Here is a 26,021-nt window from a genome sequence, read left to right as displayed (position 1 = left end):
CGTGCACTTCTCCTTCCATACTCTACCACCAACACCACCACCGTTTTCTTTGTGCGTGGTCGCGCGAACAGGCACGTTCGCTGTCATAGTGGAGCAGCAGTAGCGGGAGCGCAGTGGTCCCCCACCCCGCCGTCCTCGGTACTGTTGTCAGGGATTCGTTTCACCGATGACGCACGCGTTCTCGTATCTGCCTCCCTCCTCATCAGTATCACCACCACCATCACCCCTCCCGCCGCCTTTCCCCTTTCACCTCATGGGTTACGCGTATACCTGCATGCACATGGTCCCCTATGTCAGTGGAGCGTCTCTCTCTTTCTGCCCAGGCCGCTCGCGTCCGCGGAAGCGGTGAAGGAACCTGCCCTTCCGCTGCGTACAGCGTGCACACCTACGCCGTCGTCGCCTTAATAGTGTGGAGCAAAGAAGTCATCTTCTGCTCGCTGAGCATCACCTACTCCTTCCTTCCCGCACCTCGATTTGGTGTGCGATGCGCCTCCCCCGCTGCACCTTCCTGCGGCGGCAGTCCAGCTGTGGTGGCTGCCGTGCACGTCCGCGGACTTGTGTGTCCTCGATGCCGCTGTTCGTGCTGGCAGCGATGTTGACGGTCTGCATGGCGGGATCGCTGTTTGCCGTCGTGCACGCCAAAGACTGCGTCACGCGTGGGCCCAATTCTATGATAGCGTGGAAGTACGAGGGCGGCAGTTTTCAATGCGACAACTGCATCGGCGCCCATGCTGTGGGAGTTAACAGCGGCACGGTTCGCCGTCGCTGGACGGAGTACGACAAGGACCGCAACATCCTGAACTCCTTCGTGGAGGAGCACCGCGAGGGCAAGAAGCTGGTGCTGCATGACGAGAGCCGTGGAATGAGCATCCTACTGCGCTCCGACCTAAGTGGCATCCGCACCGAGGGAGAGCAGACCTTCCGCCAGCTCTACAGCGGTGCCTTCATCTCCGTGGTGGATTGCACGTAACCCCACTCAAGGCCTCTGGGCTGTGGCAGTACCAATGATGGCGGCCCTGCAAAGACACTCATCGCCTGACTCGTACGCGAGCCTGACGGCATTTGTGCTCGGCAAGAGTACAGCGCTGAAGTGCTAGAGGGTAGGTGAGGGCGTTGGGCCTTCGTACTCTGGGCGTGCATGCAAGTTAGGTGTCTGCCTTGCGGTTGGTGTGTACGTGTGCGTGTGTTTGTGTGTGTGTGTGCTCGTCTTGTCGCAGTGAGTATCTCTGTTTGAGCTGCCTTACGTGAAGCTGGAAGAAGCGGGTATGTGCCAAATAAATCCTTGACACTCACGGAAGAGAATGTATCATGTCGCCTCCCCCCTCTCTTGCCTCTGCTCCTCTGGACTGCTCCTGTTCTCTGTCTTTCCCGTGCGTGAGGATGACGGGTTGCACATCCCTGCGTGCGTGCAAGTGCCACCGTTAGGGCGGAACTGGGCGATCGCATGGAGAGCTCGCTTGAAGCTGTTTGTTCGCTTTTTTCGTCACTCTTTGCATCGCTACTCTGCCGCCTCGCCCCCTCGACGTGTGGGCGCACACTCTAATACACACACACACACACGCGCGAAACTGCGGCGCACATGCGAAGGTATGCGCTGCGTCCGCGCTCTGCTACATGGGAAGCTGTCGTACCCGGTAGGCACCGGGCGACTCGCCCTCGGCACGGAGCTGCTGCCACTGTTTCCCTCCAACGACATCTTCTACGACCCGCCAAAGCTGCGCTACCGGCTCGACCAGGATGGCTACCTCTACTTCAAGAACACTGTGCCGCGTGATGTGGTGAACGCGGCGCTCGACGACCTGGCGACTCAGATGCGCGAGTGCGGACTTACCCTTGACGAGGACCGCGCGCGGCAGGCGGAGCTGCACGGCTTCGCGATGGGTGTGCCGTACCCGTCCACCAGCGGCGGCGAGCTGCCGCCGCCGAATATCCACCACACCGACACCATTCGCAACGCAGTGAGTGGCACGAGTGTGATGGCGACGGTGCGCCAAGTCTTCGGGGGCGCTGTCCAGGCAACAGCGCTACAGACGCTGCACCTTGGCGCCCCCGGCGAGTCCTTCGGCTTTCGCATGCCGAGCGTTTTTCTGAACCGCGGCACGAAACTCGCCCTCGTGGCCATAGTGCCTCTGCACGACACCCCGCTCCATATGGGCACACCGCTGCTGGTGCGCAGCAGCAACAGCCACGACACGTACGCGCAGCTGCGGAAAACCTACGGACAGTGGGAGGTGGAGGGCGACTCGATCCGCGGGGACGGCTGCTACACCGAGAACCCGGCGGAGCTTTCGCCGTTTGGCAAGCTGCCAGGCACGGATGACACGACCGGGGCCTCCATCATTGTTGACGTCAACCCGTTCGTGTCCTCGGCCTTGGAGGCTGGAGACGTGCTGCTGACCACCGTGTACACAATGCAGTCCTTCTTAACAAACCAGACGAACTGCTGGCGCCTCATGGCAGAGGCTGTCTGGTGCATGGACGGTGACGACGTCGGACTAGACCCGCGGTACATGGGTAGCGCCGCGCCTGGGCTTGCGGCGTGGACAGAACGCCGTGACGACCCGACCGTGTACCCGAAGAGCTTGATGGAGGCCAAGAAGGAGTGGGGCCTAGTACCCGACTTGGCGGTGGTCACAATGGACGAGTCGAAGACGTCTTCCACCTGAGATGACGGCTTCGCTCTTCATGTTGTTTTTCCGTGAGTATGTGTGTATATATGTGATAGGAAAGCCTCTCTGTGGCCCTCTGTCGAGTTGTGCTGTCTAACTTTAACTCCCAAGCAGCGCACCGGTCTCTCTCTCTCTCTGCATGACTTGCAAGCAGCACGGACAGGAAAGGTATGCGAGGAGCGGCTCCTGTCCTGCCGCCCTCCCCCCCCCTCCCTGGCCTTCCGCTGTATGTCACACACACACACACACACACACACACACAGACTCTTAACCGGCTTACGCACAGCAAAGCAACCACAGCACGGACGAGTAATAATAAAGAAGCGCAGCGGGTTCATCGGCTTGCTTCCCTCCTACCTGCTGTCGATGTGAACGCGGCCGTGCGCGCATCCCCTCCCCATCCATTCCCTTGCTCCTGTGCGAGCGTGTGTGTGTGTGTGTGTGTGTGCAGAGTGTGCGTGGAGGTGCGTGATTGCCTGCCTGCCCGTGTCGTGGCACCTTCCGCGGCGCACCCCAGTCCTTCCGCTCCCTCCTTCGCATCATGGCCTTCGCTTGTTGTAGCACAAACACGTTCAAGCAGGCCAACGTGCTTGTGTGCTGCGTCCCCTTTTCTTCTCCGAAACCCTGTCGACCTTGCTCGTCGGCCACGCCTCTCACCATACACACCACACTTTCCCCATTTCATGTTGCGTTCCTGCTTTTTTGGGGAGCTTTCTGCTTTTTGCTTCGCCATCTTCTCGCCTCCGACGCAGCTGCGTAGTCTCCTACAGCGAAGCCCTGCACCGTGGCGGTCAATTTCGTTGCCGCGGTGGTCTCTGTTTTGCCCCTGTCCTCGAGCTGGATACGCGCTGCGTGCCGTGCTGCATGGGCACACACACACACACACACAGACAGACACACCTACTCAAGTGCGGAAGTGTTTCCAGCCCACCCCCAACCCACCCATCTCTTCATCTCCTTTCCCTGTATCTCGGTGCGTGTGCGCCGGTGTGTGTCGCCCTTCGTAATCATCGTAGCGCGTATCTGCTACTCGCTCACACGATGCTGCGCCGCAATGCATCAGTGCCGGAGCTGCGGCTTTGTCTGCTCGCCGCGGCGTCACCACACTCGTCGAAATGCGCCGCCGTCTCCGTCGCCCTCCTCGCCACTCGCCGCGCCTTCTTTGGCAATTTCGGCAAGCAGTGGGGCAGCGCGGGTGGCATCGGTGCCTCCTCCGCGACGACGACTGGTTGCAGCGCAAGCAGCACAAGCAGCAGCTCCAGTCAGAACTCGAGCGCTGGCGTGCCGCCCGGCTTCTCTTCCGGGTTTGACCTGCAGAAGCTTCAGACCATGCAGCAGCTCTTCAACAGCCAACCGAAAGAGAAGCAAGAGCAGATGATGAGGCAGGCGATGGAGATGCAGAAGATAATGAGCAAGATTCCCGGCTTCGGCAAGCTGGCACAGAACAACACCAAGGTGCTAGAGCAGTTCATGAAGATGCAGCAGCAGGCACCACCGCCGCCCTCTCCCTCCACCACCACGACGCCGGCGAATGCTGCACCCGCCAGCGCGTCCTCCACGGGCGCCGCCGCGTCTGCGGCGTCGTGTCCGCGACGGGACCTCTTTAGTAGCGCAGCCGCGTTGAGCTCCAAGCGCTTGAATGGAAGCGGTAGCAGTGGTGGCCCCTCGTTGGACGAGCTGAGGAAGGTGAACCTCGGCCCAGAGATCGAGGCCCTCTTTCAAGAGCTCCGCACCATCCGCAGCCGCAAGAACGAGTACCGTGACAAGTACTACCAAGTCCAGTCCACGCTGGAGGCACTGCAGCGGGAACACAAGGACCTGACCACACGTGAGGCGAGCCTACGGAGCAAGCTAGCCAAGGTGGAGCAGGAGGTAATGCTGCTCACCTCCGAGAACATGGATCTGCGAGACAGCAGCAAGAGCGTAAGGCAGTTGACACAGTCCAACAGCCAGCTCAAGGCCGAGGTGGAGCAGCTGAAGACGGCTGCGCAGTTAAGCACCGCTCCAGGCACGACCACGTACGTCGCTCTGCAGCAGCTGCTCCAAGAGCGCGAGGATGCACTGCGCTCCCTGCAGCGAAAGCTGGACCGCATGCGTCGCCGCGATCCGCTGCTGCAGTTCTCGCTTGCCTGCAGCAACGTTAGCCGACTTTGTGCTAGCGCCAAGGGCGAGGACGTGGGTAGCGCCGGCGCCGCCGCGGTAGCAACTGAGGCAAGCCAGGAGGCAGCCGAGAAAGCCTTTGCGGAGCTGCAGGCCAAGTATCAGGACCGCCAGCAGGCGGCCTGGGAGGCGGCGGCGCACGATCACGCTGCGGCCGCTGCCGCATACGTGGCGGTGGTGCGACGCTACGTAATGAGCAATGTGCCTCACTCGAACTACGACGCAGTCGTCACATTCACAGGCGATGCGGCGGCGCTGCGCACGTATTTTTCTAGCGTTGGCTTCGAGGTGGAGATGGTCTCGGGAGAGCGCGGTCGGGCGCACGTGACCGCGGCATCAGACGCCTTGCCCTTTTCCAGCGCACCGGGACCGTTCGGCTACGCGTTTGCGGTGAGCCTGGCCAGAGGGACGGCGCGAGCGGAAAGCGGTGGCACCGGCGCTGTGACTCCCGCCTCTGCATTCACGGTGACGAGCGCGCACCCGTTCGTCTCTGCAGCCCTGGTGCGGAACGCGAAGCGGTGCAGCGTCGCTTACGAGACGGCGCGCGCCAGCGGCCCAGGTGGGCAAGCCACGAACGTCACAGAAACGCAGGTGTACGCGAAGCTGGCGATTGACGGTGCCCCGGCGTACACGGCGGAGGCACAAGATTCGCGCAGCGCGCTCAGCAACAAGGAGGCCGCCCTTGACAAGCTTCAGCAGCAGCGCCGCCTGCAGTTCAACGATACACTGGCAAAGCAGGAGAAGGCTGAGCTCGTGCAGGCGCAGTTAGTGACCAAGATGCAGGGCCAGGGCGGCTTTGCCTTGGAGGAGGACGTACATGTCCTGGTGCAGGAGGCAGCCACAGCGAAGCTGGTGGCCGCAGGGGATGCCGCGCTCGTGCAGATGCTGAAGCAGCTCGGTGCCTTGGCCGCCGCGGCGTAGAGGACGCCGTCGGCAATGCGGAAGGAGAAACAGAGGAGAGCGGAGAGTTTGCCCGCTCGCCAGCGTCGACCCCACCCTCGGACACCTCCTCTCTAAGCCTGCGTGCTGCGTGTGTGTGTGTGTGTGTGTGTGTGTGTGTCTGTTAACGAGTTTGTGTCCGTCTTTTTCGGTAAGGAAGATCAAAATCAACTGCGCGGAGAGGAGGAGAGAGGCGGGTCGTGTGCGCCCGTTCGCTGCCCACCCATCCTACCAACGAACGAATCCTCCACCCACACCCACCCTCTACCCACCCCTCTTTCTCTGCTGTGTCGTGCGCATCACGCGCAGAGACGCCATCGCCGCGCTGCGGTGGTGCGCATGTTGTTTACATTGATGTACATCTACATATATATAGATTGAAAGGCGTGATTCCACTTGATCTGCGGTCGTGGTGGGCTCTGTCGTGCATTCCGTAGTGGCGCGGACGCCGTCTGCCTACCACACACACACACACACACACACAGGCCACACCTGCGAGGGCTCACGCGCCCTCGTGACGCGTAAGCGCTCGCAGGTGCCGGTAAAGGAGACACTTCTATTCTTTTTTTTTCGCCTGTTGTATGTTGTGGATGATGTCTGCGGGGAATAGCGGGGGCGGGGCACCTCCCGTGGCGAGGATACCCTGCTGCACCCCGTATGTCTACTGACAGCAGCGTTCCATACGACGCCTGCCACCCATCCCAGCTCGCGTCCTACCTCGTGGCGCTCAAATTTCAGACAGAAAGGACATCTGTAGCTAACAAGACACAACGTGGGGACGACGGGCACTAGTGAGCGTCAAGTATCACGACGCAGACCTATGCGAGGAGTGCAGCAGGGTCTCCACAGCCTACCCACCCCCCACTACCCCCGCCGAAAACTCGTGGACTCGGAGCATGCAGCAACAGGAGCACGAGTCACAACACGACGGCACAAGTGTATGCAGGCGGCCTGCGCTGTATGTGGTATTCTTCCCGTCTAATGTACGGTCCCAGATGATGACAAGGGGGGGAAGCACGCAGACACCCACCGCTCAGTGCGTGGCATCAGAGGGTCCAGCCCCACCGCACCCCCCCCTCCCCTCCACTCCCGACTCTCTGCGTGTGTGAGGGAGGAAGCCCAGCAGCCCCCCCCCCCTCCCCTTGCCCGGATCGGCAAGAGACGCGCACGTGTGTAGGCAATAAGAATGACATCAATTCAGGAAAGAAAGCAAGTGAAAACAGGAAGCACCGCAGCAGGCACGGCCTAGCTGTTGTAAAAAGGGAGTACAGCACAGGTTGGCGCTCCCGCGCCTTGTTCTTCGGCTTCCTTATTCTCTCACTACGGATGAGTGCTGCCACTTCTCAGTGGCTCCTCTCACCAACTCCGCCCCTCCCCTCCGTCCACCATTCTTCCATGCAACGAGCCGGTGGAAGACGAGTCGCGCCAATCCACTGCCACATCGAGCATCTTTGCTGCGAGTCCTGGAGCGCAACTCCTTTTCTTTTGCCGTACTTTCCTGATGTCCTGCACATGGATTCGGTGTGTGCTGTGCATTCCTGCGCGCCCTGTCCTCTGCTTCCCTTGCTACACTCCGCCGAAACAAGCATCGTCGTTTTGAAAGACGGAAACGTGAACAGATCACCATCTCCACAGAAAAGCACGCCGGCGTTGGCGACCCGTCCTTTCTGCGTTTTCGTGCACCCATCGTGCACCGTGTTTGGAGCACCTCCCTTCAACGAATCCATTCGTTTCGCGTTTTTCGGAAAAGGTGAGTTGTCTCGTCCACTGGATGAAACTCTTCTTTGGCACGTCTCTGCCTGCCTGTCTCATCAACCGTCGTCCTCTTACTTCTTCCCCCCTCTCGTGCACTCGCACACACCAGCGAACACACGTAGACAGCCATCGTGTCTCTGTCAACGCACGCGCAGCCTTCCCTTCTTGTGTGTGATCGTTCTCTCTGTACTTCATTGCTCTGTGGGTGCGTGTGTGCGCGTCTTCTCCGCACACACACGCAACGCACACAGCATTCCCCTCACCTCCACTACGGTCTTCCACGCCTTCATATACGTTGTGCACATAATGTTTCCATCGGGCTTCCCGTCCTCCGCTGCCGGCAGCGGCAATAATACTGCGGGCGCGACAGCCCCACACATGCACGTGCATACGGTCGTCATCAACGTCGGCGACACAGACGGCACTGCGGTAGGTGGCAATGCAGGCGTGGCGGATGTCTTCTCTGGTGTTCCAGCGACGGTGTCCGCCGTCATGACCGCCGCGATGGATCTCTCTGATTTGCCAGGATTGATAGACCTGCTCAGTGACACCACCCCTGCCAGCACCGCTGCACGCGAGTGGCACGCCGAAAGTTGTCCCCCCTTTTCGCCAGAGGAGGTAATTTCTACCTTTGACGTCGTGCAGCCGCCCCTATCCTCTCCAGTAACTGCAACCGCCTCCACTAGCCGTCGTGAGACTGACGGCGCGGATACTGCTGCGAGCCCATCCCCGCCTGCGCCAGAGGCGAAGGAGTGTGCCATCTGCCTGGAGCCACTGTTTCGGACGTCAGTGGTGCGCTCTGCACCCGAAAGCGGCGAAAGCATGCCGAACTCAGCCCCGCCGCTTTCCGAGTTGTCCACCGCTGACCGAGAAAAGCCGGCGACGGCATCCCAGTCGCCGCCATTACAATCCCAAACAACTTCCTCGCCGCCTTCTGTGCCTCCCCCAGACGCTGCAGCATCTTCCGATGCAACCCGGCCACTGGCACACGACGACACGGCCGAGGCAGCGAAGGACGCGAAAACAGTGCGAGAGGTGTACTGCGGCCATCGCTTTCACGAGTCGTGCATTCTCCGCTGGATCACTCTGGGACACTATTCATGCCCGCTGTGTCGATCTCCCTTCGTGTTTGAGTGAAGACGCGCGCGCGCGTGCGAGCCTGTGTCCGCGTGTGCTGGATTAGACGGTTTGCAGTGCATCGACGCAGACATGCGCGTGCACGCTCGCCGCGCGTCCCACGACGACGACAACAGGGGAGGCTTACAAATTCCCAGGCTGCGCCAACCAAGCAGTGATACACAAGAAAGCGGGAGCCTTTGCGAAGCGGTGCAGGCGACGCGCAAGCCTGTGGACAGTGAAGTCCACCACATCCATCGCTACAATGACGACGACGATGAGAGAAACAGAGACGATGCGTGTGGTAGGGGGTTGGTGATGAAGGTGTTGGCCGTGAATATCGCTGGTGGTGAGGGTCTTTGCCCTCCGTCTCCCTCTAACCCACCTAAAAGGCCACAGGACTGTGCTGCGCCGTCTTTTCGGCTCCCCTGCCCTCCAAAAGGAGGACGGCACGGTCAAAGGCCGCACATATGGCGAGAGAAGCCGCCCATATCAGCACCGCGTTTTCGCCGCGAGGTCCGCATCCGCAGGGTTTCTTTGGACGCGAGCACACGCATCCGTAGCGGCTTCTTGCCTTGACGGGCGCTTGCATGATGGGCATCCTCAGTTTGGATGTCGGTGCTCGTGGCTTCCCACGCCAGCGCTGTCTTCTGCTATCCTCGTCATCTCGCTTTCTTCTTTCTCTCCTCTGCGTTTTCGGTTCTTCGTCGCTTTCCACCTTCTTGGGCATGCGTGTGACACACCCGCGCACACTCGCATGCGCTCACGTGTGTTTTGCCCACGTGCCATGATGTCTGTGTTCTCAGCTTCATCAAGTCAAGCTCTTTGCGTTCAGCTACCGGCCCTCTTCTCTAGTGATCCGATCTGAAGCTCTTCCTCGCCCCGCCTCCCTAACGACTCCGCGGCCCTTCTGCTTTCTCCTTCTACCCTCCCCCCTCTCTCCTCCCATACATAAACAGGCAGGCGCTTCTCCGTCTCTCTACAACTCGCCGCACCCCCTCCCCCAACTCAGGCCTGCGCCTCGTTTAGCCCTTTTCGGTGTGCCTGTTCCACGTGCATCACCACCATGGCTAGCAACGTGAACGAGGAGTCTCACGCGCTCTACGGGGCCGTAGTGGTGCGCCTGGTGGATCGCGTGATGCTCTGCAAGACGCCTAACGTGCCCACGGACGGCTTCACGATTCCAGGCACCGCATGGGCGGACCTCGTCAGCCGCTGCAGCGCCCCGCACTTCCGCACCTCTGCATTCCTAAACGTGACAGCCGACAAAGACCCGAAACAGGAGGTGACCTTGTCCTACCACCTCATGACGGATGACGCGTTTGGCTACGGCATTATCGGTGCCAAGGCAGTCAGCCGCCGAGACGGGCACGCCGCGCTGGACGAGCTGGCGGCTCTCTTCAAGAAGATGTTTGTGGAGCCCCCGTCGACGCTGAATCCAAAGCTGGCGGACGTTTTTGTGCGTCCGGCGCGCGACCTGCTGATGAAGCACAGCAGCGGCGCCGCCGCGGGCTCGGCGGAGAACAAGGTGACGAAGGTGAAGCTAGCCGTCGATGAAGTAAAGAACATGGCGCTGGACAACGTCGAACGTGTTATTCAGCGTGGACAGCGCATCGACGACATTGTGCAGGCCACCGATGATCTGCAGTTTCAGGCAGAGGGCTTCCAGCGGAGCAGCCGTGATCTGCGCAACCAGATGTGGTGGAGCTCGATGAAGGGGCGCATTATGCTGGCGGGCGCCGTGGGTTTCATGCTATTATTGGTCTACTTCACGTTCTTTGCTGGCAACGGCAACAAGAAGACGGTGACAACGCAAGCTCCGAGCTCGGCACCGAAGTAGCCGTTGGAACGGTCTCCTTCTTTTGCTTCGCTGTTTGCGAGGTAGCGAAGGGCAGGGAGCTAGGGACGAAGGAGGGGGCGGAGCGCATGCACTTGCGCAAGATGAAGGTGGGCGGCTGGCCCCTCCCCCTCCCCCAACATGTACGAGGGATTGCTGTGCGGAGAGAGAGAGGTGTGGACGATGAAGCACAGCAGTATCAGAGCCTGCCTGCGAATATTTCGCCTTTCACGACTGTCACTCTCTCATCTGTGTGTGTGTATCCCTTGCCGTTTGAGAAAGGCGCACTCCCGAGTCGCTTCGCCTCGGTCCTCTGCCGCGCTCTTCGTCCCTCACAGCAGCCGCTGCCTCCACCGCACTAGACCGAACGCCGGTATATGGAGTCTGTGTGTCTGTGTGTTTGGTGCTCTGCACCCCCCCTTTCAACTCTACGCCACATGATGTTGTCCCCTTCGCTTCGGCTGTATTGTTCTCCTTGCATGACTGCTTGCGGTACTCTTCCGCTCGGCGTTCGCGTGCTTTACTGCCTTCTCTGCTGCGCCTCCTTTTTCTCGCGCGCTCTCTTGTTTGGTGTGCGTCATGCACGTCTGTCCGTCCCCCATCTCCGCCCACCCCTCTGCACCTCTACTCTGTCGATTCGTTGCATGCTCAGTGACTGCAACCCTCGTTCTCCTCTTTGTGATGTTGATCTCGTTGTCTGGTGACCTGTTTCGCACGTGCTGTCCCGCCTCCCTCCCCCCCTTCCTCCTCCTCCTCCCACACACCTACACAGCCCCAGCACCAGTCTCTAGCCCCGGCCATTTCTTGTGGCTGCTTCCGCTGCGTCATGTACGTGTTCAGGAGTTCTGTGCGTGTCTGTCTGCCGTCAAACGCTAAGTCCTGTCTCCCGTCTCTCTCCCTCTCGGCCCCCGCCCCTCTCCTCCTGTCTTGTTCACCCCTGTGCTTCTCCCAGTTATCCTCATGTTGTGTTCCTGGAAAAAGGAGCGGACGGGGGTTCTCGTGTCGCCGGCTCTGCCCCTCCCTCCTCCCTTGTCAACTTGACAGACGACGGAGACAAGCCGAAAACAAAACGGCAACGTACGTGGGTGGAGGTGGTCATACGCCGGCGAGAGCGAAGATTCTGTCTTCCTCGCGTCTTCCTCTGTGAGCTGCTGAGTTAGTCGCTGTGGTGCATCTCTCGGAGGGAAAGAGAGGAATTGGCGACGTTGTTGCCACCCTCGCACGCTATGATCTCTCGAAAGAAACAGAGCGCGGCTCCTTGTTGCTTGGCTGCTGCCGCCGCACTCTACACGGTTCGAGCTTGCCCTGCCTCCGCTTTTCTTCTTACCCTTTCTCTTGTCTCCGCTCTCCTTCTCTCCTCGCCCTCCTCTTCCTCTGTGCCTGCGCGTGCACGTGCGGCCGAGTGCTTCACGCGCGTGGAACTAAGCAGCTCGTCGAAGTGCCCTCTTTTCGGAGAACGAGAAGGCCTCCACTGCTCTGGCGCTTGTGTGGGCGGGTGTCTCTTTCTCCGCCTCGATCCTGCTGCGGCGTGAGTCTCGCCAGCCTCGTCTTGCAGGGCGGTCTCCCTCCTCTTGTTTTTCGGGTGTGTGTTGTCTTGTATGGTGCCGTGTACTCATTCCGCCAGTCCATGGCCGCCGCCGCTCCTGAGTCACAGCCCTTCTTCCATATACTCGGTCTCCGCTGCTTCTTCTTTCTCTCCGCCGCAGTGGCGCCGCTTCTTCGTACTCGGCGGTGATGTTCGTGCCAATGTCTTACGCGTCTTCTTCGTACGATCCGCCGAGTGGCCCTTCACCGCCGCCACCGAGACGCAACGTAGCGGCTGGGCGTCGACTTGCCCCTCTCCCGCCGTCGCTGCGCACAGACCCGCATCACCAGGTGAGGTCCACGCGACCTGCGCGACACCAACCACCACCCTCCTCGTCGGTGCTTCCCTCGTCTTCCTCGACCGTCAGCGTCGCAGCAGGCGCTCGCAGTAGCAGCAAGCAGCGCCAGGATGGCCAGTGCCGCCTACCACCTGTGTCGCGGGTGGACCACCCAGCCCCACACCACGCGCCATCCGCGTCGCCGAAGAGAGCCATCGCAGCAGCTTCAGTACGGCGGTTGTTTGCGGAGACGGCACCAGCTAGCCGAGGGAGCGCATCAGGGAGCAGTGGCGGTGAGGCCATGCTAGGCCACAGCAGGGGGGCGCGGCCCTTGTCGGGGGACCCGCTGCGCGCCCCCGGTTTCGCTGAAACAAGGTGCCCCACCCCGCAGCGCAGAGAGGGCGCCATGGACGTGTCGTCGAAGCCCTCTGCTGCGGCGTCCTCCACGGCCCCGCAAGGCCGCCCAAAGCCACGTGCGCTTGCATTACAACGCAGCGGTAGTGGCGCACTAGGCAGCGGCCCCACACAACGTGGCGAATCTCGCGTTTCAGGGACGGCTGTCATACATGGGGCCCCATCACGGCAGCCCGCCCACCCAGAGCGCAATGGACAGCGACACACGTCGTCGGGCACATCTCTGAGTATCGCGGCAAATGATGCTGCCGCTGCGTGCTCAGCACCAGCACTACCGGGCACCGGTTCCCCGTCGTCATCGGCGCAGCAGCATGCTGCTAGCATTGATCTTCCGTATGCTCTGCATGACATGGACGAGCACTTCTTCACCGACATGCAGAACTGGAAGACTGAGGAAGAGCTCCCGGGCCTGGTCTGGTCGTTGCTCGAGGGCGTGACGCTGGAGGCACCCTACACCAGCCATCTGTGGGCTCAAGCCTACGTAAACCCTGCTGACCTCTTGCCAGCGCCGAAGGCGAAAGCATCCGCGCTGCCCGATATGTTTGTGCACCGCGAGAGCCAACAGCGCACCAACGGCTTCTACGCGTGCGTGCGGTGTGGTACACCAGTCTGCGAACCATCTCATCAAGTGATACCGGCATCTTGCTCTCTTCGCGGTATCGCAGTGTTCGATGCCCTGCATATGAACGGCGTGGAGCTCCGCGTCTGCACGCCAACCGTGAAAGACGTAGCGCCGCCGCAGTCGCGTGAGCGGCGCTCTTCGTCACCGATTTTCGCAGCCGCCAAATCGCACGGCAGAGTAGGAGGCGCTGCGGAGCTCGATGTGGTCGCGGGCGGGCTGCGCTTCCTCGTGCATTGTCGCCACTGCAATGGGTGCCTGGGTGTGATGCGGCTTGATGAGGCAATGGCACCTGCCGCCGCACCTGCCACGGCCCTCTTCTGCGCGAACAGCGCGTGCCTCGAGTACGTGCCCTACCGCACGCGTGCCCGGCTTGATCAGCCGATAATGACTGATATGGGTGCCGATCCCGAAGCAGGCAGTAGCGACCGCGGTGATGGCGCGGCTAGCATGTTTGGCCGCGCCTCTGTGGCGGAGCACGCCCAGTCCAGGGCTACACTGGGGTCTCTATTTGGTCCGCCGCACGGGGCGGTGGCGTGGGGCGTCGAGGGAGCCATCGATGCCGACTTTCGGGAGAAGCAGGGGATCATCAGCTACGCTGGCGACGGCACCGGCCTCGACGCGTCGTTCGACGCCTTGCTGGAGGATCTCAACCCGTGCGCTGATCCAACGCCAATGTCCAGCAGTGTTGGCTCAGACGGCTAGCAAGCAGGCAAGGAGGGCAGGGTGCGGGCGGGAGCATAGCCTGCAGTCCCGCGCCTTTTCGCAGGCCACGCTTTGCCCCATTGCCGGGCATGTGCCGTTCTCCGGTGCACCGCTTGGCACCGCCCCCCCCCCGCCGCATGGTGGACGTCTTATCGGAGTCGTGGAGGACGGTGGTGGTCGTGGTGGTTGGTGGACGTTGACGGTGCACGGAAAATCGATAGACCCGATGCACATGGAGCGCAAACTGCGGTGTCTCTTGGGCGGGCTCATTACCACCCCACCCACCCCCCGCCGCATATTTTCTGTTATGGGGCATGTTCAACGCGCGCCCCCTACACACGTCGAGCGAGAGAGAGAGACGATACCCATTCGCATGTGCGCACTCGAGCGGTATTCTTTATTATTTGGGGGTTTGCTTGTGCACCACATCGCCGCTGAGGCGCCTACCCGGCTATACACGCGTGAGCATCTGTGGTTCCGTTTTGCGTGCGCTATCACCATCAGGCGCGCGTTCTCCCTCTCTCCCGTTCGTTGTTGGGTGCGTCGTCTGCGTCTACCGCGTCTGAATGCGCTTGTGTACGCGGGCACTCACAACTGCGGTCTCTCCCTCTGCGCGAAATGCTCTAGGGCGCCATATTTGTCTCCTGTCATACAAACTGGGCGATTGTCTCGAAGCCTGCAGAGGAGGGGCAGGGGTGTCGCAGCGGGAAGAAGCGCATCCTTCGGCAGCGGCTTGCGGTGTGTGCGTGTGTGTGTGTGTGTGTGTCCCCCTCGTCCTCCCACCCTCTCACTGTCGTGAAGCTACCCGAGTTCTCTTGCGGACGTGCGTGCGTCGTAGCACTGTCCTGCCCGCTCCCTTTCCCATCTCCCCCACACCCTTCCGGCTGCAATATTCATGGGAGGTGCTCGCAGTCGGCGTCATCTTCACCCTGCGTCGCTTCCGCTCTCCCCTTGCTCCCCTTTGGCGTGTTACACGTCGTATGCGCAACTTTCCCTCTCCCCTGTGCCATCGCGGAATAACCGCCGGCTATATTCGCCTCCTTTCTCGTGAGTGTATCTCTCGCTTCAACTCGTGCGTGATGCCCCGCACACGCATATGCATACATGCACCTTACATGCACGCGCCCTCGCAGGATTCTTAAACAAGCACCACCATCACCACCGTCGCCGCCAACACCACCACGACCCACGCCATCTCCACCTTCATTCAGTTGTGCCGCTTCTACGCGCTTCTGCTCTTGTGTCCGTCGTCGCGTACACCCACACAAACGACCTGCCCCGCTGCCCGTCTCTGTCTTGCTCGCTCGCTCACTAAATCCCCTCCCTTGTCACCGTCACGCTCAGCACCGCCACCGCGCTAACCACCAACCAACGCCTTTTTGCACGTAACATAAATCGAGCAAGAGCAGCAGCTACTTCCCCCACCCCCAGCCCCCGTTTTCACAGCCATCACAGATCACAGTCAGGGCGAACTACCGGCGACTATACAACCAGTGCAGCGTGCTCGCCTTGCGAAGATCGCGTTTCCTGTCTGCCTGCCTCTCTCTATATCTCTCTCGGCCCATCCACGCGCCCCCCTCCTCAATCCTCCTACCTCTTCCCCTCATATTCTTCATCGAGGCATCGCTAAGGTTTGTGCCACGTTCGGCCAGCAGGTCGAACGCCGTATCCAGCACTCGTAGGTGCGTGCGTGCGTGCGTCTGTCTGTGTGTGTGTGTGTACCTACCTGCTTTCGACCACAGCCCCACTCGTCAAGCGCTTTAGACGTGCGTCTTTCGTGTTTCAGTCGTCTGCTTGTCGGTGTCTTGGCAGCACGTGCGTGTCTGTGAGTGCGCGCGTGTGTGCCGCTGCCTTCATTTTTTTTTTCGTGGCCCGAGGGTCGTGCACGTGTCCGCGTCGTACCGAAAACGTCCTTCGCTGCCCCCTCCCCCCAGCCACCACCCACGCAAGTGTTCACCGTCACCAAGTCGCCTGCGCATTCCTCTCACTCCCCGCGCCCGCGCCTTCGAGTGCTCCCGGGCACAAGAGGTGCTCCTTTTCATCAGCTTTGCGCGCGCGTTCACTTGGCTGCGAGGGCCAAGCAGCCCCCACCCCCGCCCCCGCTCTCCCCCCAATCACCCTGGTTTGTCGTTGAGCTGCTCCGCGACGCTTACGCGTATGTCCAACAGGTGAGGGGTGCTTCGGGTAGATCTCTTTCCCTTTCCCAACATATATCATCACCACCACCACCACCCTCTTGAAGCTTGACTGTTTCTCTCTGTACGGGTTCCAGCGAGAGTGTTACACGCGCACACAGGCAAAATACGAAGCAGAGGCAGCATCGCTCACGGTTTACACCACGACGCGCTCCCCTGAAAGCACACACACACACGCGCACGCGCACCGTTATCTGTGTCGTTGTTCTTGTCTCTCCCTTTTGTTGTTGTTCGTTACTTGTTTAGCATCAACGCAGTGTATTTGGGTGCTTGTGCGTCCGTGGAGTATCTCGTCTCGTCGCTGTCGCTTGCGGCGCATACAGACAGGCACACACGCATACATACATACACCCCTCCCCCTTCCCGTCCCTCTATATCTTACGTTTTCGTTTTCTGGTTTCGCTTCCCTCAACCTCCACCCCCACCCCTCTCCTCCTCCTCCTCCCCCTCCCGCCCCGCGTCGCGCCTTTGATAGCCTGCGGGCGGCCTAATCTCCGGGTGTTTCTGCGGCGTGGCCGCCTCGCGGACGCTGGCGTGTACTCGTGTGCTTGGGTTGCTTGTTGTTGGCCTACGAAGAAGTGGAGACTGGCGTCTTTCTCTTCGTGTGCGGGACGCGGGCGGTTCTTGTGGCGCTGCTCATTCTTCTCTACCGCCTGCGCTCGCCCACCCACCCCCTCCCTCCCTGCTGCGTATTGTTTGCTCGCTCGCTGTGGCTTCGGCCGGCACCGGTGTCCCCCCCCCTCACCACTACCTCCACGCCCCGCGTTACAGCCCACGGGGTGGGCTGTTCTCCTACGCCTGCTCCAGTGCACGCCTCTTTCTCTCTGGGTGCTTGCCAAGAGGCGCTTTTCGCTCCTCGAGCTGCTGGCGTGAAGCGCTCGCCGAGGCCAGTCAAGCGCAGGCATCGAAGAGAGAAGGCCGAGAAGGTGCTGCTAGCACAATAACGCGCGCGCATCACACGGAGCTCTTTGGGAGAGGGACTTGGGGCAGCGACCACGTATACAAACCCGACAAGGCTCTTCTCGCAAGAACGCAAGCGCACAGCAGTGCGCTGTGGCAAGCCTTTAGGGCGCCTGTACAGCCGCGTCTTCCTTTTTCACAACTGTCTCTGTGCGTGTGTGCGGAGGGGACTGTGCACGCAAGGCGAAAGCATCATCAGGAACGACTACCCTGCCCACGCATAGGACGAGACACGAAGGCACCGTTCTGTGCACAGACACGCACGCGCACAGAGACAGCGCACGAGGACGTCGTATTTCTTTTCATCTTTGTTTGGGAGAGTGGGTTTCGGAGCGTGTGCGGGGGCGTTGGGGTGTGGACGAGAGAGAGACACACAGCTTTTTTTTTTTGCGTCCTCCTTGCCTTGTTTCTCTCCCTGCCCCATATCCCTCCCTCCACACACACACACACACACACACCAGACGGAAACACGTTGCCTCCGTGAGGGGACGGGAAACGGAAGAGGTCGGCGCACGCACTGGTACGCAACTGTACACAGGCGTACAGGCAATCAAGCCGCTCCTCTCTCCTTTTTCCGTCTCGTCGCTGGTCTTTCCAAGAGGCCTACGCGCTTGACGGGTGCCTACGCACACGCTGACACGCGCACACATACTCACATAGTGAGTGCGTGCGTGCGTCCTTCATCCTTGCCTCACCGCTTGCACAGCCTTCTGCTTGAGTCTCACGCGCACCCGGGGATGGCGTACGGCGGGCCTGCGCCAGTCAACCCGCACCTTGCCGCGCTGGCGAAGGATGTGCATCGAATCACTGGTGACATTAGCGGACCCTTCCGAAAGGGTGAATACACGATAGTGCTGCAGCAGTTTGATATGTTGATGGCCACCTCCGCTGTGGAAGAGGTCGCCGTCATGGCGGTGGAGTGCCGCGAAGAGATGCGCGAGCTGGACTTGCTCGGGCGCTCGCTGAACGTCTTGGGCCCCGACTTCTTAACATGGCGGCTGACAACGCCGCAGGGGCGCGCGATCGGCGTCAATGGCAACTACAGCCTTCCGAAGCCGTCCACAGTCTCTGACGACACCTATCAGCTGTACCTGCTCGAGCAGCGGATCGAGGATGCCTGGGGCCAGGTGCTGCTGGCGTCGATACGCCAGATGCCTGACGAGCAGGAGCATCACGAAGAGATTGTGAACGACTTTGAGCGGTTTTTCGAGCGCTGCTCCGACTACTTGCGCGCGATGCTGCAAGACACCATGAGCGCGGTGCACCTGCTGGACGTCACGGTGATGGACACCTCGGAGCTGTCAACGCAGTATGTTGTCTGTGCGGCGCTGATGAAGCACCCTCCACCGGACGTCGCCGCACTGGTAAAATTCATTGAGTACCTGAAGCAGCGCAGCATTCCACTCTCACTGGCCGCCGCAGAGCAGCTGGAGCGCATCTACCTGCGCTTCATGAAGGGTAAGGCTGCCGCGGACGTGTTTGAGAGCGTCACCGCCGCTGGCGTCATCCCGCTGTCTGTGAGGCCGTTTGCGATGCTGTTCAACAATCTCACGGACGCGAACGCGGTGCTGGACGCGTATGATCTGATGCTGGACTACAGCATCGCACCCGAGGAGTCCACGCTGCGAATCCTGTGCAAGCAGTCTCGCATGGAGTACGCCAAGCTGCACTTCACGACGGTGCTCAAGAACATGGCAAACGCCACCAGCGCGACACAGTCGCAGTCGCCGTCGCCGCCGCCGCCTCGCTCGCCGCTGGCGTCTGGGGGCGCTGGCGCGGCAGCTGCGCACACGAGTGCCGCCGCCTCGGCCTCCACTGCCTCTACTGCATCGCGGCGACGTGACGAGCGTTCGTACTTTGCGCAGCGCATCGAGGAGCTGGCGGAGCGCAAGCCCAAGGCGTCGCTCCTGGAGGCTCTGAAGGTGCTGCACCGCGCCGAGGTGGAGGGGACGTCTCTGCAAGGGGACACTTACATCATGTCCGCCCTGCTGCGGCACTACTGCCGCAGCACGACCCCGCGCCACTACCTGGTGTTGCCCTTCAGCGAATCACTAGCATACCGGCCTGGTCCTGTCTCTGATGGCGCGCTCCCCGCATCGGATGTGGAGGCTGGTGGCAACTCCAAGGTGCACCCCGCGGCAAACGCGTTTGACTTCGGCCATGACCCCGCCAACGAAGAGCTGTTGGAGGGTGAGGGGAAGAGTGCCGTCAACGAGGAGCTCGAGGGGCTGTCAGGAGCGCCAACGCGCTCCCGCGGTGGTGAGCCGGAGGCGGAGAAAGGCCGTCGCCCACGCCCGCGGCCGCGCGATCCGTACTTCGCGGACAGCTCCGAGGAGGGCACGTACATTCTCGAGGTACTCAAGTCCTACGGCTCCTACCCAGACAACAGCGTCCTGCAGGCGCTGTCGGCACAGTACGAAGGGCAGGTGCCGCACATGGAGATCGTCGCCAGCGCCGCCGACGCCTTCTTCGAGGGCTGCATGGCCTCTCACGGCGCCATGAGCCCCGTGGACTGCCGCTTTCTCCACGCGCTCGGCTACTACTACATCGACAACCGATGGCGAGACCGCGCGCATCTCCTGGTGCGACGCGTGCTGGAGATGTTCTACGCTTACCATGTGACCTTCCGCGCCGACCTCGGCGGAACGGAGAAGTGGTTCTCCTACTTTGCCGTCATTGTAGGCACCAAGACCGGACCACTCGACCTCGGTATCGGCCTCTTCGCCGCGTCCCTGGCTCTCTCTGACAAGACGGTGAACCCTAAAGTAGCAACGAAGTTGACGGCGAAGCGGGACTCGTCGGAGCACGTGATCGAAGTCATCTCGGAGCTGGAGAAGTGCGGGTGGGATTACCATCGAATCCTCTGCTGTGACGCCCTCATGCTAGAGCCGCAGGAACGGGCGAGCGCAGGGAACAACGAGAGCTCCGCTGGGGCGAACGGCGCTGGCTCACGTGACCACCACCATGGCCGAGGCGCGAACGGCAGCCGTGCCGCAGGAGCGGTGGCCTCGTCTGCCGTAGCGGCCGGAGAGGAGCACCTCGGCAAAGAGAGTATCTATACGTCGGCTGGCCAAGGTCCGAGCTCCTACAACAACTCGCATCTGCTGTCAGCCCGTCCTAGCCTCGTCACGTACATGTACGTGGCGCTTCGTGACTTAGGCGTTGACAAGAAGACGGCTGACTGGCTGCGCGACAAGCTCAAGGCCGCGCGGCAGGAGGCATTGGCATCGAAGAGGACTCGCTGAGGTTCTGTCGTGCGCGCCGCACATTACGTCACTGGCAATGGCACCAGGTGATGGTAGCGGGCTGGAGAAAGGAGAAAAGAGAAGAAGAGCGTCAGCGGGCATGGGGGAGAGGGGCGAGGCGAGGTACGTGGCGCACGCTGATGCTGTTGCGAAGACTTGTTGAGAACATGGACAGACAGGACGCGACCGATCTGTGTGGAGCGTCATTTTGCCCAACCTCGGTGGTGCTCCGCGTGACGACTCTGCGTCCCCCCGCTGCCGCTCCCTCCCCAAGAGCGCTGGCAGCCGACTCGTTGNTGCCCCCCCCTCCTCCTCCTCCCTCCCTCTTCTCTGCGTAGTTGTCCACGCCTTTTCGGGCCCCGATCGGCGTCTCCCTCACGGAAGGGTCTCCTCTCGTCTCTGGCTTTCTTGTCCTGCGACCAGCGTTGATCTGCTACGTGAAAGTCGCCTTGAGCGGGTTTGTGTGGCGTATGCACGGAGGAGGGGCAGTCGTTGCCCCTTTTCCGTTCGTGCCAGGTGCTTGACTGTGCCACGGAAACTTTTTCTTTCGCCTTCTCGGACGGCCAAGAAGGCGGCTTTGGTTATGCGTTTCACTTCGGTGCGCCGCCGCCTTCGCCGTTCACCTCCCCTCGTCCTCTCCTCTCTGCCATCGCATTGCGCTCTTCTTGCGCGCCTTTACCTCTCTGTAACCGCGAAGGTGCTACCCGTATATACGTCTATATATATATGTGTGTGTGTGTGTGTGACAGCTGCGACTGCGGCGCCTGTTGAAGTTGCGGGCCTCCGACGTGCTCCCCCTCCCCTCCACCCCCGCCCCCCGATCACGCTTGGTCTCTCCCTCACTTTCCCTCCTACAGCGCCATTTTTTCCGCACCACGGCGTTGATGCCACTTCTTTTGAGCCCACACACACACACACACACACGTCAAATTGGTGCGCCGTAGATGCAGCCTGTGCGACAGCGGGGATGAGAGGCGTGCATGATCGCTCATGCGTGCAGAGGGCCCTCCCTCTCATCTCTCATGTCTAGCTCTCACAGACCTTCCCCAACACCGCCACGCATGCCTGCACACCCGTCATGGGTGTGAGCTTCTGTGGCTATATATGGTGTATTCGAGTCGAGAGGTGAATACAAGGGAAGTGTGCGTGTGCGTGTTGGATGGACTCAATGCTCGGACACGCAAGAGAGAAGACGCACTCGAGGCCCTGCGTTGGTCTGTTTTCTCACGGCGACTGGATATGGCACTGACAGCCCCTCTCAACCACGCTTCCCCATCCCCCTTCTACCTTCCTGTTCACTGGTGCGGTGGTCGTGATCACTATCGACTTGTGCCTGTCTTCCCCTCCACCCTCCTCGTCTCCCTCTCGCTCTCCTCTGTGTTCATGCAGCTGTGTGTGCGTGTGTGTCTGTGCGTCTGTGCGTCGCTGTTGGCTGCCGATTCCGCCTACGTCCAAGGCGGCCGCAAGAGTAGAGTACACAGGCACATCCGCAAAAAAAAAACGAATAGCGGCGTCTGCCCTCCCCCCTCCTCCCTCTTTCCTGCTGACGCACACACGCGTACACGCGTGCACGCAGTCTCTTCAGTGGTCAGCAATATCCCCTCCACCGCCTACTCCACTGCTGCAAAACACATCGACGCGCCGTCCTCGGAATAACGGAAAGCGCGGGTCGATAAGAGGCAGTGCAAATTTGAGCGCGTGTGTGTATATGCGTGGATCTCTCTTCCTCGCATGTTTTGCACTCCCCCTGATCCATGTCCTCGACTCTTGTGGCCGTGTACGAGCAGGCATGTAGCGATGCCGCCGTGCTGCCCAACTCGGCGCTGGCCCGTTGCTTCGCCGCCGCCGAGCAAGCTATGCCGCTGCGGGTATTGTCCCTCAGCACGAACCTTATCGGGCCGCGTGGGCTAGTAGCGCTCTTACCTGTGCTACGCGAGTGTCGGCACACCTTGCACACTCTCGACCTCAGCCACAACAGCCTCGGCAACGCAACCATTCGGCAGCTGGTGCTGTGCTTTTCAAACGGCGGCTTTTCCGCACTGCGCCGACTGGAGCTGCGCGGCAACCTGCTCACCTATCAGGGTGGCAAGTGCCTTGTCCACTGGTGTGAGGGGCTGCGCACAGTGAGGCAAACACACGGCACGCGGCTACCCGGTGTTGGTGAGGTGGAGGGCAGAAGCGCTGATTCCCTCGCGTCCGCCGCGCCATCTGGCGCGCCAGCGTCGCCTCTTTGCTGCCCTGAGTACTGGTGTGATGCGGCAGATGTTCACATCGACCACATCGGCATCGAAGACACCGCCATGCCGGAGATGTTGCAGAGGGCTCTCCTTCAGCGAATCACGGACGCCATGGCGCGTCGTGAGGCGCGTCGGCTGGGTCACAGCTCGCAGCGACGCAGTCTCAGTTGCGTAGTGACACGCGAGTCGGGTCCCGTGGCAGACACATCCGGCGCGGCCGACTCTCCACGACAGTTCTCGGCGGATGCCGAGAGTGTAAAGGTGCCTGTCCTTGATGGCCCCCCGATCACGGGTACGGCGCACCCCTTCGCACGGAGCCCGGCCGACTTTTTCATGGACGACAATGGCGAGCCGCAACACAGCGACGGCATGAAGGTCGACGCCGCCGTTGGTTTCGAAGCAGTCGCCGTCACAGAGGCTCGTGAGACAGACGTTCCTTGCTTTCTCCAAGATGATATCGGCGTGGATGTCCTTCAAAAACCTGCCCACGATTACGCCAGCGCCGATGACAGCGTTTCAGGTGGGGCGGAGGAGTTGAAGGACGTCAGGGACGGCAACGGCTATCACAGCGACAACAGCCCCGCTGCCGGGGTCGCTGGCACGCTCTTGAGTGTCAACGCATATACAGATCAGCGGTCCATGGGAATGCACTGGCGATCGGGCTCCGTGGCAGAAACGTTGCCCTTTCCAGACCACCCCATGAAAGAGGGCAGCGGGGCTGATGCGCGGTGCGCGGTATCGTGTTTGCGTTCGACAGCGTCGCCGCCCATGTCCCCCACTTCTGCGGACGGCTTTGCTTTGTACGCCGCCGAGCCTTCAGCAGCAGCAGCAGCACAGCAGCAGCAGCAGCAAGAGGAAGTGGAGCGCTACCCTCCTCCTCCGCTAAAGACTGCCTCGAACATCTTGGATGAGTTGGGGCTTGAAGCTGTCGCCGAAACAGCTGGCGGCGGCGGCGGTGGTGGTGGTATGGAGGAGGATGTCGATGCAGTGCCTATGTGGCTCGAGGAGCTGTAGCGTGCTATCAAATGTTTTGGTGTGCGACTCTTGTGTGCAACTCGAGTCGAGCTTGTCTCAGGTGCTGCAAGGTGGTGTGCCTTCTCTGCCGACTACCGTCTTGGCTGCCTTTAATAGCTGCCTTTCCTTTTTCGCTCCATACCCCTCCCAACCCGCCCCCGTGTCGGATCACGTGTACTCACTGACGATGACCACCGCCGCTGTACATGTGTTGCACAGCCCACCCACCCATCCCCCCCCCGCCCTGCCCTGCCCATCTCGCTGCCTTGTGTATCTCCTCCTCTTCTGCTTTGTTGACGCAACGGTTGTGCTCGTTGTCCCCCCTCCCCTCCCTGCATGTAAAGCGCCCGCACCCGCGCACATCCTCGTCCTTTTTTCTCGTGACGACCATGTATGCTGTTGCCAGCACCACCGCCACATCCTTTCGTGTTTGCTTCTGCTCTTCGTGTGTATGTGTGTGTGTGTGCGCGGGCGGGCAGGGGCTGCTCTGAACGGCTTTGATCAGCAGCACCACCGAAGGAGCGAACCGACAGCGCGCCGAAAGGGATGCAGACAAGATTCAACGGCCGCATACGGCCCAGCTAGGCGCGCATTTGTTTTTCATGGTCGCGGTGCTCGGCTTAGAGGTGGGCACCGGTCATTGTCCATCTCTCCCCTCCGAGCCCGTGCGCGGGCCCCTCTCCGCTCCTCATCCTCCCTTTCTGGCACTGACTCATTCTCTCCGTTCCCCATCCTCTTTTTTGCGCCTGCGCGTTTCGCGCGCGCTTCTCCACACTCGCCTACACATGCGCACGCACTTACACACGTATATACATATATGTACCCACATACGCCTACATGTATACGTCCTTGCTCACGTGGACAGACTCAGATCGCGCCCCCTTCTCGCGTTCTTCTCTCCTCTGTGCTGTTTCTCTCGTGTCCTCTCCGCAATTTTTTTCTTTGCTGCGCTCGTCTGCTGCTATCGTGAAGGCTGATACGTGCGGGCATCGCTACACCCAACCGCCCCTCCCTCTTTCCCTCCCTCTCCCGGTCCCACCTTGCGTCCCTCACACAGGCACACGATAAGCTCACGCGCACCTGCTTTCACGCTAGCACAGCCCTGCCAATCACCATTGTTTATTTTGGACAAACTTCTTCGGCATTCAGCAGCAGCAGCACCGCCACCACCACCGCACGCCCTCTCGCACATACCCTCACACACACACACGCACACGCACACGCCTCGCGCCCTCAGTGCTTCGCCTGCTCTCACTCTCTCTCTGCCTGCTCACAGAGTTGAAGGGCAACGCGTAAGCGCGGTCTCCCGTCATCCCAATATGGCGACCAAGCTCCAGCAGCCGAACTCCCCTGTCGCGGCGGATGCAACCACCGCGGCGGCCCCCTCGGAGTCGGTTACTACCAATTGCGATGTCGCCGCTGCCGATACCCCCTTCGCGGACACCACCAGTCCGACGTCGGCCATGAAATTCCCCGTCCCTTTCATGTCCTCCAACGACGGCCTCTCCGAGGACACGGTCACGTACATCAAGGACAACAACATTGGGCAGCTGATGGAGTACATCTTGCGTTGCATCATCGCCGACAAACCAACCAAGCCGCTCCAATATGTGCATGAGTTGACGGCCTCGCCGCTGCCACCGCGGGTGGCCCTGGCTGGGCCGCCAGCAAGCGGCAAGGGCACGCAGGCGCGCCATATCTGCTCCTATTACAAGCGCACGATTGGCAAGAAGCCAGTGCATGTCTCATCGGGCGATCTTCTTCGCGCCGAGGTGGCTCAGGGCACCCACCTGGGCAAGATTGCCGAGAACTTCATGCGGCGCGGTGAGCTCGTGCCGGATAGCCTCATCATCAGCATTATCCGCAACCGACTGACGCAGGAGGACGCGGTGATGAACGGGTGGCTGCTGGACGGCTTCCCGCGCACCCGCTCTCAAGCGATTGCGCTGGACGCCGCAGGCCTGTGCCCCCGCATCTTTGTGGTCCTCGACACCCCAGATGATGTTTTGTTCGGCCGCGTCGAAGGCCGTCGCACCGACCCGGTCACCGGCATCATCTACCACCTCACGTATAACCCGCCGCCGGAGAACGACACGGTGCTGCTCGAGCGGCTGCAGCACCGCGACGATGACACCCGCGAGGTGCTTGGCCCTCGTCTGGAGACATACCACTCAATGGTCGAGGGTCTGCTGGACTACTACGGATCCATCATGTATCACGTCGACGGGAACCGACCGGAGGCAGCCATCACAAAGGACATTACCGAGTACCTCCAAAACCACGATGTTGCGTAG

The 26,021-nt window shown here is 60.9% G+C and overlaps 9 protein-coding genes across 9 annotated transcripts; all 9 read left to right on the top strand.

Annotated features, from left to right (window-relative positions):
- Positions 1-484: 484 nt before the first annotated feature.
- LINJ_21_1570 (conserved hypothetical protein) lies at positions 485-970 on the top strand (the record flags this gene model as incomplete). The annotated part of the gene is made up of 1 exon (XM_001465384.2): positions 485-970. One exon carries the CDS (start codon positions 485-487, stop codon positions 968-970), a length of 486 nt encoding a protein of 161 aa, XP_001465421.2.
- Positions 971-1,589: 619 nt separating this feature from the next.
- On the top strand, positions 1,590-2,666 carry LINJ_21_1560 (conserved hypothetical protein; the record flags this gene model as incomplete). Its single annotated transcript, XM_001465383.1, has 1 exon — positions 1,590-2,666. One exon carries the CDS (start codon positions 1,590-1,592, stop codon positions 2,664-2,666), a length of 1,077 nt encoding a protein of 358 aa, XP_001465420.1.
- A 1,332-nt stretch (positions 2,667-3,998) lies between these two features.
- On the top strand, positions 3,999-5,750 carry LINJ_21_1550 (conserved hypothetical protein; the record flags this gene model as incomplete). The annotated part of the gene is made up of 1 exon (XM_001465382.1): positions 3,999-5,750. One exon carries the CDS (start codon positions 3,999-4,001, stop codon positions 5,748-5,750), a length of 1,752 nt encoding a protein of 583 aa, XP_001465419.1.
- Positions 5,751-7,829: 2,079 nt separating this feature from the next.
- On the top strand, positions 7,830-8,660 carry LINJ_21_1540 (conserved hypothetical protein; the record flags this gene model as incomplete). Its single annotated transcript, XM_001465381.1, has 1 exon — positions 7,830-8,660. One exon carries the CDS (start codon positions 7,830-7,832, stop codon positions 8,658-8,660), a length of 831 nt encoding a protein of 276 aa, XP_001465418.1.
- A 1,045-nt stretch (positions 8,661-9,705) lies between these two features.
- On the top strand, positions 9,706-10,479 carry LINJ_21_1530 (putative vesicule-associated membrane protein; the record flags this gene model as incomplete). The annotated part of the gene is made up of 1 exon (XM_001465380.1): positions 9,706-10,479. The coding sequence occupies one exon, from the start codon at positions 9,706-9,708 to the stop codon at positions 10,477-10,479; it is 774 nt and encodes a 257-aa protein (XP_001465417.1).
- A 2,265-nt stretch (positions 10,480-12,744) lies between these two features.
- Positions 12,745-14,076, top strand: LINJ_21_1520 (conserved hypothetical protein; the record flags this gene model as incomplete). Its single annotated transcript, XM_001465379.1, has 1 exon — positions 12,745-14,076. One exon carries the CDS (start codon positions 12,745-12,747, stop codon positions 14,074-14,076), a length of 1,332 nt encoding a protein of 443 aa, XP_001465416.1.
- Positions 14,077-17,968: 3,892 nt separating this feature from the next.
- On the top strand, positions 17,969-20,476 carry LINJ_21_1510 (conserved hypothetical protein; the record flags this gene model as incomplete). Its single annotated transcript, XM_001465378.1, has 1 exon — positions 17,969-20,476. One exon carries the CDS (start codon positions 17,969-17,971, stop codon positions 20,474-20,476), a length of 2,508 nt encoding a protein of 835 aa, XP_001465415.1.
- Positions 20,477-22,230: 1,754 nt separating this feature from the next.
- Positions 22,231-23,727, top strand: LINJ_21_1500 (conserved hypothetical protein; the record flags this gene model as incomplete). Its single annotated transcript, XM_001465377.1, has 1 exon — positions 22,231-23,727. The coding sequence occupies one exon, from the start codon at positions 22,231-22,233 to the stop codon at positions 23,725-23,727; it is 1,497 nt and encodes a 498-aa protein (XP_001465414.1).
- A 1,484-nt stretch (positions 23,728-25,211) lies between these two features.
- LINJ_21_1490 (putative adenylate kinase) lies at positions 25,212-26,021 on the top strand (the record flags this gene model as incomplete). The annotated part of the gene is made up of 1 exon (XM_001465376.1): positions 25,212-26,021. The coding sequence occupies one exon, from the start codon at positions 25,212-25,214 to the stop codon at positions 26,019-26,021; it is 810 nt and encodes a 269-aa protein (XP_001465413.1).

The sequence above is a fragment of the Leishmania infantum genome, chromosome 21 (assembly GCF_000002875.2).
Source record: "Leishmania infantum JPCM5 genome chromosome 21".
NCBI lineage: Eukaryota > Euglenozoa > Kinetoplastea > Trypanosomatida > Trypanosomatidae > Leishmania > Leishmania infantum.
This window is presented reverse-complemented; position numbering and strand designations above follow the sequence as displayed.